Source organism: Hypanus sabinus, chromosome 3 (assembly GCF_030144855.1).
Source record: "Hypanus sabinus isolate sHypSab1 chromosome 3, sHypSab1.hap1, whole genome shotgun sequence".
Classification (NCBI taxonomy): domain Eukaryota; kingdom Metazoa; phylum Chordata; class Chondrichthyes; order Myliobatiformes; family Dasyatidae; genus Hypanus; species Hypanus sabinus.
In genome coordinates, this window is record NC_082708.1 from 160,494,989 (window position 1) to 160,514,644 (window position 19,656).

The window sequence follows — 19,656 nt, forward strand, 5'->3', positions numbered from 1 at the left end:
GTTACTACTTATGTTCAAACAAAGCAAGGAATTGGGTTGTTTAGGGTTTGGAGGTGAAGGATTGTTGTGGGTCACTACAGGTAACTGCGACTGTTCCAGTGTTACAGTCAACGGTCACACTCTTTTCCCAGGGTGGGGGAGTCCAAAGCGAGGCAGCATAGACTGAAGGTGAGAACATGGGTTTTTCACAAGGAGGGTGGTGAGTTGCCATAGAAACTGGTAGAGGAAGATACAATTACAATCTTTAAAGGTAATTTAAACAGATTCATGGATAGAAAAGGCTGAGAAGAATATGGGCCAAATGTAGGCAAGTGGACTAGCTCAGGACGGTAACTTGCTTGGAGAGGATGAACTGGACCAAAGGGCCTGTCCCTGCATTGTAGAAGTTCATGGATGAGGCTCTCAAAGGTAACAGGGTTTAATGCTTCTGGAGAATTGCGAACTGGTGTGGTAAGGCAGTGCAGGAAGTTGGTTTCCGATCATAAACACCAGGCATTAGGAGATGGTGCAAGTTGGAGCATAGGTGGTTGTAGGAAATGATTCAGACATATCTTTGCTAAGACCACTTTCCTGTGGTCATCTATGGACTTGCTTTGGGAGTTGCCCCGGTTCTGGTGAAAGGCACAGAAGAACTGTTCCGTACCACCTGCATGATAGATCCTGCCCCAGGGCAGCTGGAGCTCAGTACGAGCTGCCAAGACTGGACCTGCTGTGAAGCTCCTTAAGATCAGAATGTGGGCTGAACTCCAACTCCCTGACGTAGCAGTGACTCACCTCTTTGAGCAAGTTTAAGTACAGGTAGATCAGCTGGTCCGCACACAGCAACGAGGCGAGCAGCATTGTGCAGGTCGAGTGGGAGTGTATGCACATACTGTGCTTGAGAATGGAATCCAGGGCAAGTGTCTACATATTAAGTGGTAAGACTCTTTGCAAATACTTTTAAACTCCTCTGTAATTGTACTACACTGCCTGTCAACCCGATTCCCAGCTGCCTGCCAAAACTTCACAGAAGAAATAAGCTGTGATCTCATCTGTGGAGCCCCATCTGACCCATGGTTTATGTTTTGGAGACTGACTGTGATGTCAGTCTGGACGCTTTCACTGCTTTAGCTCTCGCTAGAACGAAGATCCCGAAACTATCGACTGAAAACAAAAGATGACGTTGGACGTCCAAAATAAAAACAGAAAGTGCAGAAAACACTCAGCTGGTAAGGCAGCAAGGGAACCAGAGTTAACGATTTTTATGCCTGACCTGCTGAGTATTTCCAGTCTTTTCTGTTTTCATTATATTTGGAAATAAATGTTGGTTATGCGATTCAGTTACTCAGTGAGGTGAATAAAGCTGGGTTTAGTCTCCTCAGTTCGGAGGAGGAGGTTAAGTGGAGTTTTAATGGAAAGAGTTCACGTCCAGGAAGGGTCCAGGTAGGATGCGTGTGGATCGACTGTTTCTCGTGATGGGGGATAGGAGTCAGACTGTGGAGAGTGAAGGAGTCAGCAGAGCTGGGTGGAGGAGATTGAGGGAGCTGAGGATGCCTCTCTCAGTGAGCAGCTGCTACTTGGTACAGAGAAAAAAATGTTCAAAAGGAGTAAGTTTAAACAACAGTTTGGCACACACTACATGGGCCAAAGCACCCGCTGTCGTCCTCTATGAGTTGGGTAAAGGAGATTCCGGGAGTGGAGAATACCTCTCTCAGTGAATATCTGGTGCAGAGAAAAGATTCAGCAGAAACCTACCCAAGGGAACGAGATAGGTAAATTTCAGTGACAGTTCAGTACATACTAGACTGGCCAAATGGGCTGTTTCTGTACTGGAGTGCTCCGCAGCTGTATGGCACTAAGGCAATGCAGGGAGAACACAGGTCAGCAATAGGGGCAGGTTGTCCGGCAACAACGCTACCTGTCTACGGTCGAACATTGCAGGAATTTAATCCCTTGTTTGTATCTCACAGATTGACGGAGTCTGCCAACCCACAGCACAAGGTGATCAGCACCAGGGGCACGGCACTGAGAGTCACACTGTGGGAGGGGCGGTACTCAGGGAGAATCACACTGTGGGGGTGGTACTGAGGGAGCATCACATTGCAGAGAGGTTGTACTGAGGGAGCGTCACACTGTGGGAGGGATGGTACTGAGGGAGCGTCACTTTGTGGGAGGGACGGCACTGAGGGAGCGTCATATTGTGGGAGGGACGGTACTGAGGGAGCGTCACTTTGTTGGAGGGATGGTACTGAGGGAGTGTCACACTGTGGGAGGGGTGGTACTGAGGGAGTGTCACACTGTGGGAGGGGTGGTACTGAGGGAGTGTCACACTGTGGGAGGGGTGGTACTGAGGGAGTGTCACTGTGGGAGGGATGGTACTGAGGGAGCGTCACTTTGTGGAAGGGATGGTACTGAGGGAGCGTCACTTTGTGGGAGGGACGGTACTGAGGGAGCGTCACTTTGTGGGAGGGACGGTACTGAGGGAGCGTCACTTTGTGGGAGGGACGGTACTGACGGAGTGTCACACTGTGGGAGGGACGGTACTGAGGGAGTGTCGCTTTGTGGGAGGGGTGGTACTGAGGGAGCATCACACTGTGGGGTGGTGGTACAGGGAGCATCACATTGCGGAGAGGTGGTACTGAGGGAGCGTCATGCTGTTGGAGGGACGGTACTGAGGGAGTGTCACACTGTGGGAGAGGTGATACTGAGGGAGCGTCACGCTGTTGGAGGGACGGTACTGAGGGAGTGTCACACTGTGGGAGAGGTGGTACTGAGGGAGTGTCACACTGTGGGGGGTAGTACTGAGGGAACATCACACTGTGGGGGGGCAGTACTGAGGGAGTGTCACACTGTGGGGGGTAGTACTGAGGGAACATCACACTGTGGGAGGGACGGTACTGAGGGAGCATCACTTTGTGGGAGTGGTGGTACTGAGGGAGTGACACGCTGTGGGAGGGGTGGTACTGAGGGAGCATCACACTGTGGGAAGGGTGGTAGTAAGAGAGCGCCTCACTGTGGGAGGGGCAGGTGAGGGAGCGCCGCACAGTGGGAGGGGCGGTACTGAGGGAGTGTCACACTGTGGGAGTTCTTGCTTCTAGTTCTTGTAATGCTTTTGGAGAACTTGATGAAGATCAGAATGAAATGAGATCAGTTAAGCATTTAAACATGTAGATGAGAATTTTGAGAGATTGTTGGACAGAGAATTGGTGTGTCAGTGGGGTTGGATGTCGGGGCTTGGGGTCAAGGGTCAAGCTGAGTCAAGGAGTGAGAGTGTGAAGGGTCAAGGGATGAAAGATGAACAACACAGATCAAACAAAAGTTAACAGCTAGGCCAGCTAGGGTTAAGGCAAAGCTGGTGAGCCAAGCCAGGGAGGTTTTGGAATAGGCAGCCCTCCCACCAAACTGGAGCTGCTGTGGGTCTAAAGTCCCAGTGTCTCTGTAGTGTTAGTACAGTTTCAGTGCCCAGTCACTGTGTGGTCTTAAAACATTCCTGATGTGGCTCTAACACAGATTGATGTGGAATTAACACAGTCCCGGTGTGCTGGCGGATCTAACACAGTCCCTGTGTGCTGGCGGGTCTAACACAGTTCTGGTGTGCTCACGGATATAATACAGTCCCAGTGTACTCGTGTCTAACACGGTCCTGGTGTGCTGGTGGGATCTAACACAGTCCCGGTGTGCTTGTGTGTCTAACACAGTCCCGGTGTGCTCGCGGATATAACACAGTCCCTGTGTGCTGGCGGGTCTAACACAGTTCTGGTGTGCTCACGGATATAATACAGTCCCGGTGTACTCGTGTCTAACACGGTCCTGGTGTGCTGGTGGGATCTAACACAGTCCCGGTGTGCTCGTGTGTCTAACACGGTCCTGGTGTGCTGGTGGGATCTAACACAGTCCCGGTGTACTCATGTGTCTAACACAGTCCCGGTGTGCTCGCGGATATAACACAGTCCCAGTGTACTCGTGTGTCTAACACAGTCCTGGTGTGCTCCCGGATATAACACAGTCCCGGTGTACTCATGTGTCTAACACAGTCCCGGTGTACTCGTGTGTCTAACACAGTCCTGGTGTGCTCCCGGATATAACACAGTCCCAGTGTACTCGTGTGTCTAACACAGTCCCAGTGTGCTCCCAGATATAACACAGTCCCGGTGTGCTCCCGGATATAACACAGTCCCAGTGTACTCCCGGATATAACACAGTCCCAGTGTACTCCCGGATATAACACAGTCCCAGTGTACTCATGTGTCTAACACAGTCCCAGTGTGCTCGCGGATATAACACAGTCCCAGTGTACTCATGTGTCTAACACAGTCCTGGTGTGCTCCCGGATATAACACAGTCCCAGTGTACTCGTGTGTCTAACACAGTCCCGGTGTGCTCCCGGATATAACACAGTCCCAGTGTACTCGTGTGTCTAACACAGTCCCAGTGTACTCCCGGATATAACACAGTCCCAGTGTACTCGTGTGTCTAACACAGTCCCCGTGTGCTCCCGGATATAACACAGTCCCAGTGTACTCATGTGTCTAACAGAGTCCCCGTGTGCTCCCGGATATAACACAGTCCCAGTGTACTCGTGTGTCTAACAGAGTCCCAGTGTGCTCCCGGATATAACACAGTCCCAGTGTACTCGTGTGTCTAACACAGTCCCAGTGTACTCGTGTGTCTAACAGAGTCCCCGTGTGCTCCCGGATATAACACAGTCCCGGTGTACTCGTGTGTCTAACACAGTCCCAGTGTGCTCCCGGATATAACACAGTCCCAGTGTACTCGTGTGTCTAACAGAGTCCCCGTGTGCTCCCGGATATAACACAGTCCCAGTGTACTCGTGTGTCTAACAGAGTCCCAGTGTGCTCGCGTGTCTAACACAGTCCTGGTGTGCTCCCGGATATAACACAGTCCCAGTGTACTCGTGTGTCTAACACAGTCCCAGTGTACTCGTGTGTCTAACAGAGTCCCGGTGTGCTCCCGGATATAACACAGTCCCAGTGTACTCGTGTGTCTAACAGAGTCCCCGTGTGCTCCCGGATATAACACAGTCCCGGTGTACTCGTGTGTCTAACACAGTCCCAGTGTGCTCCCGGATATAACACAGTCCCAGTGTACTCGTGTGTCTAACACAGTCCCAGTGTACTCGCGTGTCTAACACAGTCCCAGTGTACTCGCGTGTCTAACACAGTCCCAGTGTACTCGTGTGTCTAACACAGTCCCAGTGTACTCGTGTGTCTAACACAGTCCTGGTGTGCTCCCGGATATAACACAGTCCCAGTGTACTCGTGTGTCTAACACAGTCCCAGTGTACTCGTGTGTCTAACACAGTCCCAGTGTGCTCCCGGATATAACACAGTCCCAGTGTACTCGTGTGTCTAACACAGTCCCAGTGTGCTCGCGTGTCTAACACAGTCCCAGTGTGCTCCCGGATATAACACAGTCCCAGTGTACTCGTGTGTCTAACACAGTCCCGGTGTGCTCCCGGATATAACACAGTCCCAGTGTGCTCGCGTGTCTAACACAGTCCCAGTGTGCTCCCGGATATAACACAGTCCCAGTGTACTCGTGTGTCTAACACAGTCCTGGTGTGCTCCCGGATATAACACAGTCCCAGTGTACTCGTGTGTCTAACACAGTCCCAGTGTACTCGTGTGTCTAACACAGTCCCAGTGTACTCGTGTGTCTAACACAGTCCCGGTGTGCTCCCGGATATAACACAGTCCCAGTGTACTCGTGTGTCTAACAGAGTCCCCGTGTGCTCCCGGATATAACACAGTCCCAGTGTACTCGTGTGTCTAACAGAGTCCCCGTGTGCTCCCGGATATAACACAGTCCCGGTGTACTCGTGTGTCTAACACAGTCCTGGTGTGCTCCCGGATATAACACAGTCCCGGTGTGCTCCCGGATATAACACAGTCCCGGTGTACTCGTGTGTCTAACAGAGTCCCAGTGTGCTCGCGGATATAACACAGTCCCGGTGTACTCGTGTGTCTAACACAGTCCCAGTGTGCTCCCGGATATAACACAGTCCCAGTGTACTCGTGTGTCTAACAGAGTCCCAGTGTGCTCCCGGATATAACACAGTCCCAGTGTACTCGTGTGTCTAACACAGTCCTGGTGTGCTCCCGGATATAACACAGTCCCAGTGTACTCGTGTGTCTAACACAGTCCCAGTGTGCTCCCGGATATAACACAGTCCCAGTGTACTCGTGTGTCTAACAGAGTCCCCGCGTGCTCCCGGATATAACACAGTCCCGGTGTACTCGTGTGTCTAACAGAGTCCCCGTGTGCTCCCGGATATAACACAGTCCCGGTGTACTCGTGTGTCTAACACAGTCCCAGTGTGCTCCCGGATATAACACAGTCCCGGTGTACTCGTGTGTCTAACACAGTCCCAGTGTGCTCCCGGATATAACACAGTCCCAGTGTACTCGTGTGTCTAACACAGTCCCAGTGTACTCGTGTGTCTAACACAGTCCCGGTGTGCTCCCGGATATAACACAGTCCCAGTGTACTCGTGTGTCTAACACAGTCCCAGTGTACTCGTGTGTCTAACACAGTCCCGGTGTGCTCCCGGATATAACACAGTCCCGGTGTACTCATGTGTCTAACACAGTCCTGGTGTGCTCCCGGATATAACACAGTCCCGGTGTACTCGTGTGTCTAACACAGTCCCAGTGTACTCGTGTGTCTAACACAGTCCCAGTGTGCTCCCGGATATAACACAGTCCCGGTGTACTCGTGTGTCTAACACAGTCCCGGTGTACTCGTGTGTCTAACACAGTCCCAGTGTACTCGTGTGTCTAACACAGTCCCAGTGTGCTCCCGGATATAACACAGTCCCAGTGTACTCGTGTGTCTAACACAGTCCCAGTGTACTCGTGTGTCTAACACAGTCCCGGTGTGCTCCCGGATATAACACAGTCCCGGTGTACTCGTGTGTCTAACACAGTCCTGGTGTACTCGTGTGTCTAACACAGTCCCAGTGTGCTCCCGGATATAACACAGTCCCAGTGTACTCGTGTGTCTAACACAGTCCCAGTGTACTCGTGTGTCTAACACAGTCCCAGTGTACTCGTGTGTCTAACACAGTCCCGGTGTGCTCCCGGATATAACACAGTCCCGGTGTACTCGTGTGTCTAACACAGTCCTGGTGTGCTCCCGGATATAACACAGTCCCGGTGTACTCGTGTGTCTAACACAGTCCTGGTGTGCTCCCGGATATAACACAGTCCCGTTGTGCTGGTGGATATAACACAGTCCTGGTGTGCTGGTGGATATAACGCACACACCCTGTTCCCTCAAGCCACTAAACATAATCTCTGTGCTTTCTCCTGCAGCTTTGGCTCTGGCTGTGGCTCTCAGTGAACAGACTCCAGCTTCCAGCATATCGGGACGTGAGTTGAGTGGCCCAGAAACAACGGCTCCAGCAGTCCGAGGTGAGGGCACGTGGCTGATACCGACATTTTTACGCTGGTGGCTGTCTGCCATGGTGGAAGCTGATTGCAGACAGCCCTCAGTTGGCCGTCCTTGGTGGCCTCAGTATAAAGGAGCCTCTAGTACCCTCAGCAGTGACCTTCAATGGCGCTGAAAAATCTTCACTGATAGAAAGCAAGACCAAGTTTATAAATTAACTTTTGAAATTTATAGACTTGAAAATCAATGTAATTTTGAGAGGAGTATATAGATCCATAGAGCTATGCAGCACAGAATGGACCAACTCATGCATGCCAACCAAAATACCCAGCTGAGCTGGTCCCATTTACCTGCACTTGGTCCATGCCCCTCTGAAGCTTTCCTATCCATATACTTAACCAAAGATCCTTTAAGCATTCTAATTTGCCTATACCTACTACTTCCACAGGCTGCCCATTCCAACCTCTGGGTGGCCCTTTATCTTCCAGTTCCCTGAGCAGCATTCTATGTAGTGCTGGCAATGCAGCAGGAGGAACGGTCTGCGATGCCATGCTGTCGCAGGAGGTGTCAGGGCGAGCCCAGGCGCTAGGGACGGTTGTAGATCAGCAGTGAGTGGCTGAGAAGCAGATAGAGTTGGAGATGTGACTTCAGTACACAGGAGTACTCAAAATAGACACCAGAGATGATGCAATGCTCCAGAAGTGAATGAGGACAAATACCTCAAAGGGTTGTCATGCTGGAGAACATACGAAATAGCGAGCGTCAGGCAGAGTCAGAATCCAGGTGTATTATCACTGACAGCAGAGCAGTGCGGCTCTTACAAAGTTATTATAAGTTACAGTATATAAAAATACAAAAGATGAACTGCAAGGTGGTGATCATGGACCATTCTGAAATATGGTGGTGAGGGGAAAGAGGCTGTGGCTAAAATGTTGAATAAGGGTTTTCCAGCTCCTGTATCTCCTCCCTGTTGGTAGTGATGGAAAGAGGGTATACCCTGGATAGTGTGTGTCCTCAATGAAGGTCCTTTTTGAGGCACCACCTCTGAATATGGCCTCCTCCTCTACATCTCCCGCTTGCTTTCAAGGCTCAATTATTTTAATCTAGCAGTTGATTTTGAATTAATTCACGGCTGTAGTATCATGCTAAACTTACTGTTCTAGTGGCCATTGGTCGGGGATGGGAGTTTGGATCCTGCCGAGGCAATAGGGGAATGAAAATGCAACCTATTCAGTAAAAGTGGCTGTGAAGCTACCTGATGTACAAAACCCACCTGGTTCACTGATGCCCTTTAGAGAAAGCCATCTTCTACACCTAGCTGGTGACTCCAGACCCACAATGTGGTTACCTTTTAATTATCTACGTTTACCAGCAATTAGAGATGGAAGATCAAAATTGACATTGGCAGTGATGTCCTTGTCTGTGAAAGAATAAATACAAGATAATGGTCACCAGCAATGGCAGAGCTTATTGGCCAGCTCTCATTGCTTGAGAAGGTGGTGCAATCTCTACCTTACAATATTTCTGGGTGAAGAGTCTATATGAAACAACAGTGACCTATTTCAAATTGGGGAACCCACAGGTGATGGTATTCCCCTTGCGCCTGCTATCCCAGTCCTTCTTGGGGGCTGGGCTGAGAGGTGCAACTGAAGAACTCACAAACAGGAGAAAATCGGCAGAGGCTGGAAATCCATAGCATGCACAAAGTGCTGGCGGAACTCAACAAGACAGGCCGCATTACGGGAAAGAGTCGAAGCTTTGGGCCGAGACCCTTAGAAATGGCGACTGTTTACGCCTTCCCACAGGTGCTGCTTAGCCTGCTGAGTTCCTTCAGCATTTAGCTTGTGTCACTTTGTCATTGAAGAAGCTGGAGTGAGTGGCTGTAAGGCTTCGCCGATGGTGGAAAGGCTTTTGGGGTGTGTGGAGGCGAGTCATGCGATGCCATGGCCTGAAGCCGTGGGATGTGTGCGGATGGTTCAGTATCCTGACTCTCAGGATACTGATGGTGGAGCCCTTGTAGATGGTAGTGCCAGAGAGTATACAGAGGTGGCTAGAATTGCTACCTAACGATTTTGCAGATGCTTCCTGCATCCCTGCTTGTGTGGTTTCAAGACTTTGTCTCACATAGGCGCGGGCTGCTCCATTATGTGAACATCGGTTCTGACCTTAGTGGAGGGAAGGTCATTGATGAAGCAATGAGGAACCCCAGCAGAAATGCCATGGCGATGAAACCACACATATTTCCCTTTGTGTGAAATGTAACTACAACAGTGAAAGGGTTTTCCCCTTCATTCAGGTTAATTTATTTATTACATGTACAGTAATGCCCGTTAAGTTCAGTTTACCAGTGATCCTTGATGTCGCGATTGTCAGCTGCAGTCTTGACGTTGAGGGAAGTTACTCCCACCACAGCTCTGGAATTCTGCTCAGTATTTAGTTCAAAGTCAAGTTAAGTGCCCTTGGCAGTATACAGTATCATTGTCTGTCTGGAACATGCCATTCTCTCATTGAGTAAGCGAGTGGGAGTAGTTATTTTGAGATGATGAGAAGTAATTGTCTTGACTGATTACTTCAAGCTCAGTGCCAAACCAGGAAGTTGAATGCATTTGGAGGTGGGTTACATTTTGTGATGCAGGGCCAAGGACCCGAACGATGCGGAGTATGGGATAGTGCCCAAGTGTGCAGAAATCTTCAGCCAGCTGACCGTCTGTTCAAACTGCACCTTTCCAGTTAGTCAGTCATCTTCACAGGCACCAGAAATACTTGCCTTAGGTCCAAGCCCAACTGTGATTTGAATCCATGATTACAGTTGCGTGTTGTGCGTCACACCTGGTAAACTGTTGCAGAAAGATGTGGTATCACACCTCATGCTTCAGGAATTCTCTTGAACTTTAATTACAGCCAGTGTTGTCAGGATGAGTTGGGCAGAGGTGATGTTGCTCCACCGCATTATGTTCCCTAAAGAGGAAGAACTTCAGAGTGAAGGGAAATTCTGAGTCAACGCTCCCTGATCTTTCCACCAACAAGAGAAAATCCGCAGATGCTGGAAATCCAGCAACGCATGCAAAATGCTGAAGGAACGCAGCAGGCCAGGCAATGTCTATGGGGAAAGTACAGCCAATATTTCGGGCTGAGATCTTCGGCAGGACTTGGCCTGAAATGTCGACAGTGCTTTTTTCCATAGATGCTGCCTGGCCTGCTGAGTTCCTCCAGCATTTTGTGTGTGCTTCCTGATCTTTTGTCCATTTGCTTCAAAGACTGTATTTTACAGGCCATAGAGTCATAGAGCAATACAGCATGGATACTGGCCCTTTGGTCCAATGAACGAAGAACCTCTCTACCTAAGCCCATTTGCAGATATCTGTTCTGTATCCTTCTAAGCTTTTCCCATCTGTGTAGTCCAAATGTCTTTTAAACATTGCACCTGTACCTGCCTCAACATGATCCATATGCCACCATCCTCTGTGTGAAAATGTTGTCACTTGAGTTCCCTTTAAAACTTTCCTCTTGCAACTTAAATCTATGTCCTCTAGTTTTAGACTCCCCTAACCTGGAAAACTGATGGGCTCTGTCTACTTATTGATTTGACCCTACTTCCTCAGGAAGCTAAATCATTGGGCAGGTTCCCTTCAATCTTCGCCAATTCTCAGTGATGCACCTTAGAAAGGATCCTATTCCTATACACCATGGTCTGGTTTGGTAACTGCTCTGCCCGTGATTGCAAGAAACTGCAGTGGGACGTAGATGTGTCTCAGAGATCATCACAGAAACCAGCCTCCCCTCTATTGCCCCTGTCTGCACTTCTCACTGCTTTGATAAAGCTACTGTCATAATCATAGACCCACCCATCACCCATCCCAGATATTCTCTCCCCCCCCCACCCTTCAATCCAGGCCGTAGATATTAAAGTCTGAATGTGCATACCACCAGGCTCAAGGACAACATCTGTCCTGCTGTTATAAGGCTATTGAATGGTTCCCTAGTATGATAAGGTGGGCCCTTGGCCCCACAATCTACCTTGTTTTGACCTTGACCCTGACTGCCCTGCACTTTCTCTGTTAACTGTAACACTCTGTTTATTGTTTTATCCTGCACTACCTCAATGCACCGTGGTAATGAATTAATCAGTATGAAGGATATGCAAAACAAGTTTTTCACTGTACCATGGTACATGTGACAATAATAAACCAATTTACCTATTTAAACTTCTATAAGGTCATCCCTCGCTTCCTTCACTCCAGGGAAAACTCAAGCATGCTCGTCCCGGCAATGTTCTTGTGAATCGCTTTGCACCCACTCCATGTGATTACGTCATTGTTTAGTGTAGGGACCTGAAGATCTGCTCCTCACTTTAAGGACACGTCAGCTCATTTTCTCAATAATATTTAATTGTTTATTGTCATTTTTTGTATTTGCACAGACTGGCTTCATTTGCACATTGGTTCTTTGTCCATCTTTGTGTGTAGCTTTTTTATTGATTCTATTGTATTTCTTTGATCTACTGTGAATGCCTGCAAGAAGATGAATCGCAGGGCAGTACATGGTGACATATAAATACTATGATAATACACTTACTTTGTACTTTGATACTGGTCAAGTACAGAACAGAAAATACCTCTTCTTTTCAAAATAATGCCATCACATCGCTCACTGTCATAAAAAGTCAGGTCTGACCTCAGTTTAAAGTGTCGTCTAAGAGGCAGCACCTGAGGCAATGTGGCCTCCATTCAGCGTTGCACTCGAGCCTTTATGTAAACCTCTGGGATAGAACCAGTGCAGAGGAGATTAAGTTCAAAACTAAGAAAGGTTCTGATAGAGAATAGGGAGAAACTGTTACCAGAAGCAAGAAGATCAGAGACCGAGAGGCACACTCATTTAATGCTTGATAGGCTGGTTGGTCTTGTTCTGTGTGTGTGATGGCATCGATTTTCTCCGGAGCATGAGTAGGCCCTCTTAAAGCTGAGGTTTGGTGTATATGGTGTCTGCAAAAGTATATCTGATGCCTGAACCTGATTTTAATTCACTTGACAGGAAATTCCAGTCGCTTCATGGCTCTGAATTCAAAACAAAACTGTCACCAAAGTGACCAAGATTATTGTATGAATGGTATTTGCCAATACCATGAAGACCATGACCAGGTTACCAGATATCGCATCTGCATGTAAGTCATTTTCCTTTAAAATGTTTGAACTCAGCGTCAGTTGGAAGATATTACCATTTTTTTTGGTGTTCATGATTGGGAGAAACCAAATGAGGTTGGGTAACCATTTTATGAAGCACCTCCATTCTGTCTCCCGCCAATGGGATTCTCCATCCCACTGATCTCTCAGCCTTTGACTTTCTACACTCTTCAAGCAAAACTCAAAGCAAACTTGAGGCATCTTCTCTCTTGAGTTACAGCTCTTTGAACCTAACAAAGAATTCAAAAATATTTTCTCCCCAATCCCACCTTTCATACCTCCTCCAATCCTTCAAATCTCCCTCTCAACCAACATCATGGATCATGAACGTAATTCTGATCCTTCTGGACTTGCCTCCAAGGACAAGACCTTCCTTTTTATAATTCCCAGCCCTTCTATTTCTAACCTTTTCCCATTTCAGTGGAAGATATTCAAACTAAAATGCCAACCCTTTTCTTCTCTCTTAAGTCTCTGCTTGCATCTGGAGTTTATTTTTGCTTTTTGGCTATAAACCCCCTTGAAATGGCCCGACTCTTCAGGAATTAGAGATTAATTTACCAAAAAATTATCCAGAATAGCGAGAAACATTTCTGTCCGACGGAAGTATTCAAAAAGAACCCGTTGGCTTCCAACCAGCTGTTAGGATGGACATGCAGTCTGACCAATGGCAGGAATTGGGGGTGAGGCAGATGCTTGTGTGAAGAGGTCAAGTGGCAATGGTAGGTCTTGAATGGCTGCTGATGTATTGATGTGTGATAATCATAAGGTTAATGCTGATATTGAGACTAAACTGAGATTAGCACCTATAAGATTATAGGTAAATGTTTAGCTTTTACCCAGGCACATAATGAGACCTTAACATATTGAGCTGCCCCAGCAGTTTTAATGCTGTAATAGTCAGATCAGTACCTCCCCCAGCCATATATCTCCACTGCATGTGCAGGTGGATGGGATTAGTTAGAATTATCATCATGATCGGCACAGTTATGGTGAACTGAAAGGCTTGTTCCTGAGCTATACTGTTCTATGTTCTAGTTAAAATTTCAGAGGAGAGAAGAGGGGAATTATTTAATTAGTGTGTTGTTGGAGTTCCTGAATTTGTGCATTAGCTATTGCCCGCAAAACAGCAAGACCTACTTCCAGAAAACAGCCTTCAGTTCTCAGATTGTAAGTGTAATCCTTTATGGAATTTTCTCACCAGCTGTGACCCAGGATACACCGGAACAAGATGCCAGCATGCGATCTTACCTTCCCAAGGGGCTGAAAAGTCAGAACGCTATCTGTACATTGCAGTTGGCATGGGGATTGGATTGCTGCTCAGTGGGCTTGCTGTCCTGTTCTTTTACTACTTCCGAAGCAGGTAAGTTCAGAGATGGAAAAAAATCTCAGAGTAAAGGAGCTATAAAGTTTTGGTTGGGCCGCTTCCGGAGTACTCCGTTCTCATTATAAGCTTTGGAGAGGGTGCAGAAGTTTATCAGGATAGATGGAGGGGATATTCTCTAAAAGAGAGTACAGTAATATGGTACGGGTTGTCTTCTCTGGAGCATCAGTGGTTGATGGGAGAACTGATAGAAGGTTATAAGATTAATAGAGGCATAGGTAGACAGCTGCTATCTTTTCCCAAGATGAAATGTCTAATACCAGAAGGCATGCATTTAAGTGAGTGGGGGAATAAATTGAAAAGGGATGTGTTGGTCAAGTTTTTTACACAGAGAATAGTGGATGCCCGGTGTGGCAGTGGAGGAAAGTACGATAGAGGCATTTGAGAGATTCTTAGATAGGTGTGCGAGTGTGCAGAGAATAAAGGGATATGGATGTTGTGTAGGTAGAGGGGATTAGTTCAGTTAAGTTTTTAACTCCAAGTTTAATTAGTTTAGCAAAACATTGTGGGCAGAAGTGCCTGTTCTGTTGTCAGTAAACTGGAACTTGGAATGATCGCTTAGCATCTTAAAAGGATTTCACAGCCAATTAGATGCCATCTTGAGTAATAACCACCAATGCCACACAAAGAAAACATTGCATCCTCACACTGTGATTACAACTACATGATTGGATCGTGATTGAATCCAGACAACAGGCAAAGGGTGGATTGAAGATCTGAACATTGCAGGTGCTGGGAATCTGAAATGAACCAGAAAATGCTGGCCAGGCAGAATCTGTCAATGGTTTCCAGCATTCTCACTCCGATGTCAGGTCTTAGCCACACCTTTGACCCATGTCTCATAGTTTTAACATCTCCCTGTACTTATAATCTCTCTCTCTCCCCCTCATTAATCTGTTAATGAGGCAGCTATTTAAACCAAAGGATTATATCAGCTCAACCGATTTGACTTGGTTCTAATCCATATTTTCCCTTTCCATTCCAATGAAAGGTCACCAGCCTGAAATGTAATTTTGACCCGGAAGGAGAAACAGAATTAATGTTTATGGTTAATGATCTTTCATCAGAACAGTTTTGTTTCTCCCTTGACGCTGCTTGGGCTGTAGAGGATTTCCAGTATTTCCTGTTTTTTTTTATTATTTCAGGACCCCTGCATTTGCTGTATTTTGGGTTTTGATGAGATACTGGTTAGGTAACACTGACCCAGCTCACAAGGGAGAGCCCTCCCCTCTTCTTTGGAATAGTACAATACAATCTTTTGTGTCCACCTGAGAGCATGGACAAAGCCCAAATTAACAAAGTCTCTGAGATCCCTATAGACCATCACTCATGGCTGCATCTTCGACTCTGAGATTCCTTTCCCAAAACCCCTATGAGATGCTTCTTAAAAAATAAAATTGAGTATCTTGAATATCCCCTCTGGCACAGCTTGGCCAATAAGTACTCTTGTAAGGCAAGTTGAAATGCTTTCACTAAGAGAAAGGCAACATAAATTCACATTTATAACGTTGAGAAGGAACTCAGCAGGCCAGGCAGAGAAATAAACAGTCGACCTTATGGGCTGAGAACCCTTCAGCATAGATGAAGAGTGTTGGCCTGAAACATGGAATGTTTGTTTCTCTCCACAGATGCTGCCTGATCTGCTGAGCTCCTCCACCATTTTGTGTGTGTTGCTCAAGAATTGCAGCATCTGCAGAATCTCTTATATTTTTAAATTTACATTGCTATATTTGTTATATTCACTTGTTCAATAAGTGAAATTATTATCAGGAAATCTCAGCAGGCAAGTGTTAATCTTTTTTGGATGGAGTAAACCTTTTCCTTTCCTCCTGTTGAGAGGTGGACAATCATTACAGTTGGTCACAATAGATTAGGAGAGAAGGTTAAGGGGAGGGGACATGGGATGGGAGGTCTGGGAAAAGTTTCAGAGCTCATTTGCAGTCAGAGGAAGAGAACTGGATGTGTATGTGAAATTGAGGGGCAGTGGCTGGATTTTAGGCAGTTTGTGAGATGGGTGATTCATTTTTGGCAGTTTCCCGGGCATGGACAAAAGCTGACATGTGCGGGATTGGCCAAATGGTTTCTCTACTCACGTCAGGTAGAAATGTAAATATTCTAACAGCAGTTCTGCTTGTTCCTAGATGCCAGAAATCTAAAACAATGTACAGTGTATGCTCAAGCATGGCAAGAGTTTGACTTGTACAGTGACTCAGGCTGATGTCCTTCCTCCCACGGTCTGAAACCATCCATCTAATCCATTAGTGAAACCAACGTGCCCAGAACTGAAGTGAACTCTGCTATTGTACATTATATTTAAAGACGATTTTGGAACTCAGTACTGAACACTTGCTATAGCACAGGACATTTTCAGTTCAGTACTATAGAGTTTTATAAGCTAATAAGTATTTAACTGTAACATTCTGTGCTCAGTTAGAATATATTACTGGACACATCCCTTTGTGATCTAGATTAATGATTTGGATGAGGGAACCAAATATCACTTTTCCAAGTTTGATGATGCTACAACACTTGGTGAGATTGTGAGGAGGGAAGAGGATGGAGAAGCTTCAAGAGGAAACACACAAACTGAATGAGTGAGGAAGAATCCAGTGGATGTAATGTAATGTGGAAGATGGTGAGATGATCCACTGCGTAGAATATAACACAAAAGTGGAATGTTCTTTCAATGGGAAGGGATTGCAAAAACTTGACATTCAAAGGGAGCTGGGTGTCCTAATGCACAAACCACTAGAAGCCAGATGATTAGGAAGTTAATGGTATGATGGCCTTTATTATAAGATGTTAATTCAGAAATGAAGATGTCAATGCATTTACTGGGTCCTTGTTAAGACTGTACCTATAGACAACTTCAGCCATTTCTAGAGTATTATGTCCAATGTTAGGTACCATACTTAGTGAAAATGTGAAGGCTTTGGAGAGGGTGCAGATGAGGCTCACCAAATAATTCAGGTATCAGCATCTTCAGGACTATGGATAGACTGGAGAAACTGGGGTTGTCCTCTAGGAACAGAGGAGGTTGTGAATAGAACCAATAGTATTTAAAGTCATTCAGGGTGCAGACAGAGAGAGACTGTTCCCATTGGTGTATAATCAAGATCTGGGGGAACAGGAAGAAGGTGATTGGCTGAAAAACAAAAATGACGAGAGGGAACATTTTCTTTATGTAGCAAGAGTTAGGGGTTTGGAACAGGCTGGGCAGTAGTGGAGAGGGATTCAACAGTAGCATCAAAAGGGAGCTGGACTAGTATGTGAGTGGAGAAATGAGCAGGGCTGGGGGACAGAGGTATGGGAGTGGGATTGGCTGGATTGCTCATACATAGAGCTAGTATTGACCCAATGGGCCAACTGGTCTCTTGGTGCTGTAAATATCCTGTGATTGTGTAAACTGTTTGTCTGAATTGCTTTGTAAGCTGAAAAACAATTATTATACACTGTCAGTATTTATTTGTTAACGCAAATAAATTATTTTTTAACCTAATGTGTAATGTTTCAGTGAACCAGTGAAAATTGAGGGCCTTTGCACATTCTGCAGACTTCCTGAGGGAGCGCTTATGACCAAAGAAAGAGTTGGTGATGTCTAGCACAGCTGTAATTTAAGAAATGCATAGTAAGCTTCCACAAACAGTGATATGATAGTGACTACATAATCTGGGATATTTTAATAATGGAAAATGAATAAAATTGCAGACGCTGAAGTCTGAAACAAAACCAGAAATGCTGGACAAACAGCCAGTCAAGCAGTGGAACTGGTTAGTGCTTTAGGTGAGAAACCCTTTCTCAGAACTGTGGAAGGGTTACCGTTTCCAAAGAAGAGCTGGAAGGAGGAGTGAAGTGTGGGACAAAGGACCACATAGAGGTGGGTAAAGTCAGACCAGATGATAAGAGCATGAGTAAAGCAATTAAAAAGAAAGGTGAGAAAGGACATTAGCAGGATAATAAAAACAATGAGAGAGTAGGTGATCTGATGTTGAAGTTTCTTTCCTGAAGGTTGCAAGGTGCCCATTTGGGAACTAAGATATTGCTGCTGCGGTCTCACTATGGCAGTGAAGGAGGACATAGGTGGGCCATGAGGAAAGGGGTGGGAATGTAAATTAAAGCGGAAGGCAACTCCAGGTCACTTCAGTGGATGGAGAACAGATTGCTCCTCGATTTGCCTTTGGCTTCTCCAGGCGTAGAGGAGACACACTGTGAACTCCGAATGTCGGTCACTCATGGAAGTGATTGTTGCTTCACCTGGAGTGACCGTATGGGTCTCCAGATGGGGGGTTGTGGCAACTCCTCCAGATGCACGGGGAGATACCGCGGGAGGGTGAATGAATGGTGAGTACAGAAGAGCAAACCAAGAACGCATAGGGAGACAAAGTTAACACAAGAAAATAGGAACAGGAGTGGGCCATTCGACCCCTCGTCTGCTCCTCTAGTCTGTGCCAGTTACTCATAGCCCTCAATTCCTCAGTCTTATACATCTATTTATGGAATCACTAAGTCAGTGGTCCCTGTCATATGCAGAAGGGGGAGGTGTCAGCCTCCTCCCTGCTTTACTCAACAGTGCCAATTGTTTACCTCTTTATCAGTCTCTGAACTAACCCCATAACCACTGTCTCCTTCAATATCCAAAAATCCATTTCAAAAGCATAAAATGCTAGAAATACACATGCAGCACCTGTGACAAGAGAAACAGAGTTAACATTTCAGCTTTGAGACCTTTATTCAGAACAGAAAAAGAGATAAAACACAGAAACACAGAAAACCTACAGCACAATACAGGCCTTTCAGCCCACAAAGTTGTGCCGAATGTGTCTCTACATTAGAAATTACTAGGCTTACCCATAACCCTCTATTTTTCTAAGCTCCATGTACCTATCCAAAAGTCTCTTAAAAGACCTTACCGTTTCCGCCTCCACTACCGTTGCAAACAGCCCATTCCACACACTTACCACTCTCTGAGTAAAAACTTAACCCTGACATCTCCACTGTACCTACTCCCCAGCACTTTAAATCTGCGTCCTCTTGTGGCAACCATTTCAGCCCTGGGAAAAAGCCTCCGACTATCCACATGATCAATGCCTCTCATCATCTTATACACCTCTATCAGGTCACCTCTCATCCTCCGTCACTCCAAGGAGAAAAGGCTGAGTTCACGCAACCTGTTTTCATAAGGCATGCTCCCCAATCCAGGCAATTTGTAAATACCCTCTGCATTCTTTCCATGGTTTCCACATCCTTCCTGTAGTGAGACGACTAGAACTGAGCAAGTGGGGTCTGATCAGGGTCCTATACAGCTGCTACATTACCTCTCGGCTCCTAAATTCAATTCCATGATTGACGAAGGCCAATGCACCATATGCCTTCGAACCATAGAGTCAACCTGCGCAGCTGCTTTGAGTGTCCTATGGACTCAGACACCAAGATCCCTCTGATCCTCCACACTGCCAAAAGTCTTACCTTTAATACTATATTCTGCCATTATATTTGACCTACCAAAATGAATCACTTCACACTTATCTGGGTTGAACTCCATCTGCCACTTTTCAGCCCAGTTTTGCATCCTATTGACATCCCGCTGTAACCTCTGACAGCCCTCCACACTATCCACAACAACCTTTGTGTCATCAGGAAACTTACTAACCCATCCCTCCACTACCTTATCCAAGTCATTTATAAAAAACACAAAGAATAAGGATC

General features: G+C 46.5%; 1 protein-coding gene across 1 annotated transcript; it reads left to right on the forward strand.

Moving 5' to 3' along the window:
- The first annotated feature begins 793 nt into the window (after nt 1–793).
- On the forward strand, nt 794–17,449 carry LOC132391828 (epigen-like). The gene is made up of 5 exons (XM_059965481.1): nt 794–917; nt 7,314–7,412; nt 12,421–12,550; nt 13,771–13,929; nt 16,092–17,449. The coding sequence occupies exons 1-5, from the start codon at nt 863–865 to the stop codon at nt 16,144–16,146; spliced, it is 498 nt and encodes a 165-aa protein (XP_059821464.1). The 5' UTR covers nt 794–862; the 3' UTR covers nt 16,147–17,449.
- The last annotated feature ends 2,207 nt before the right edge of the window (nt 17,450–19,656 follow it).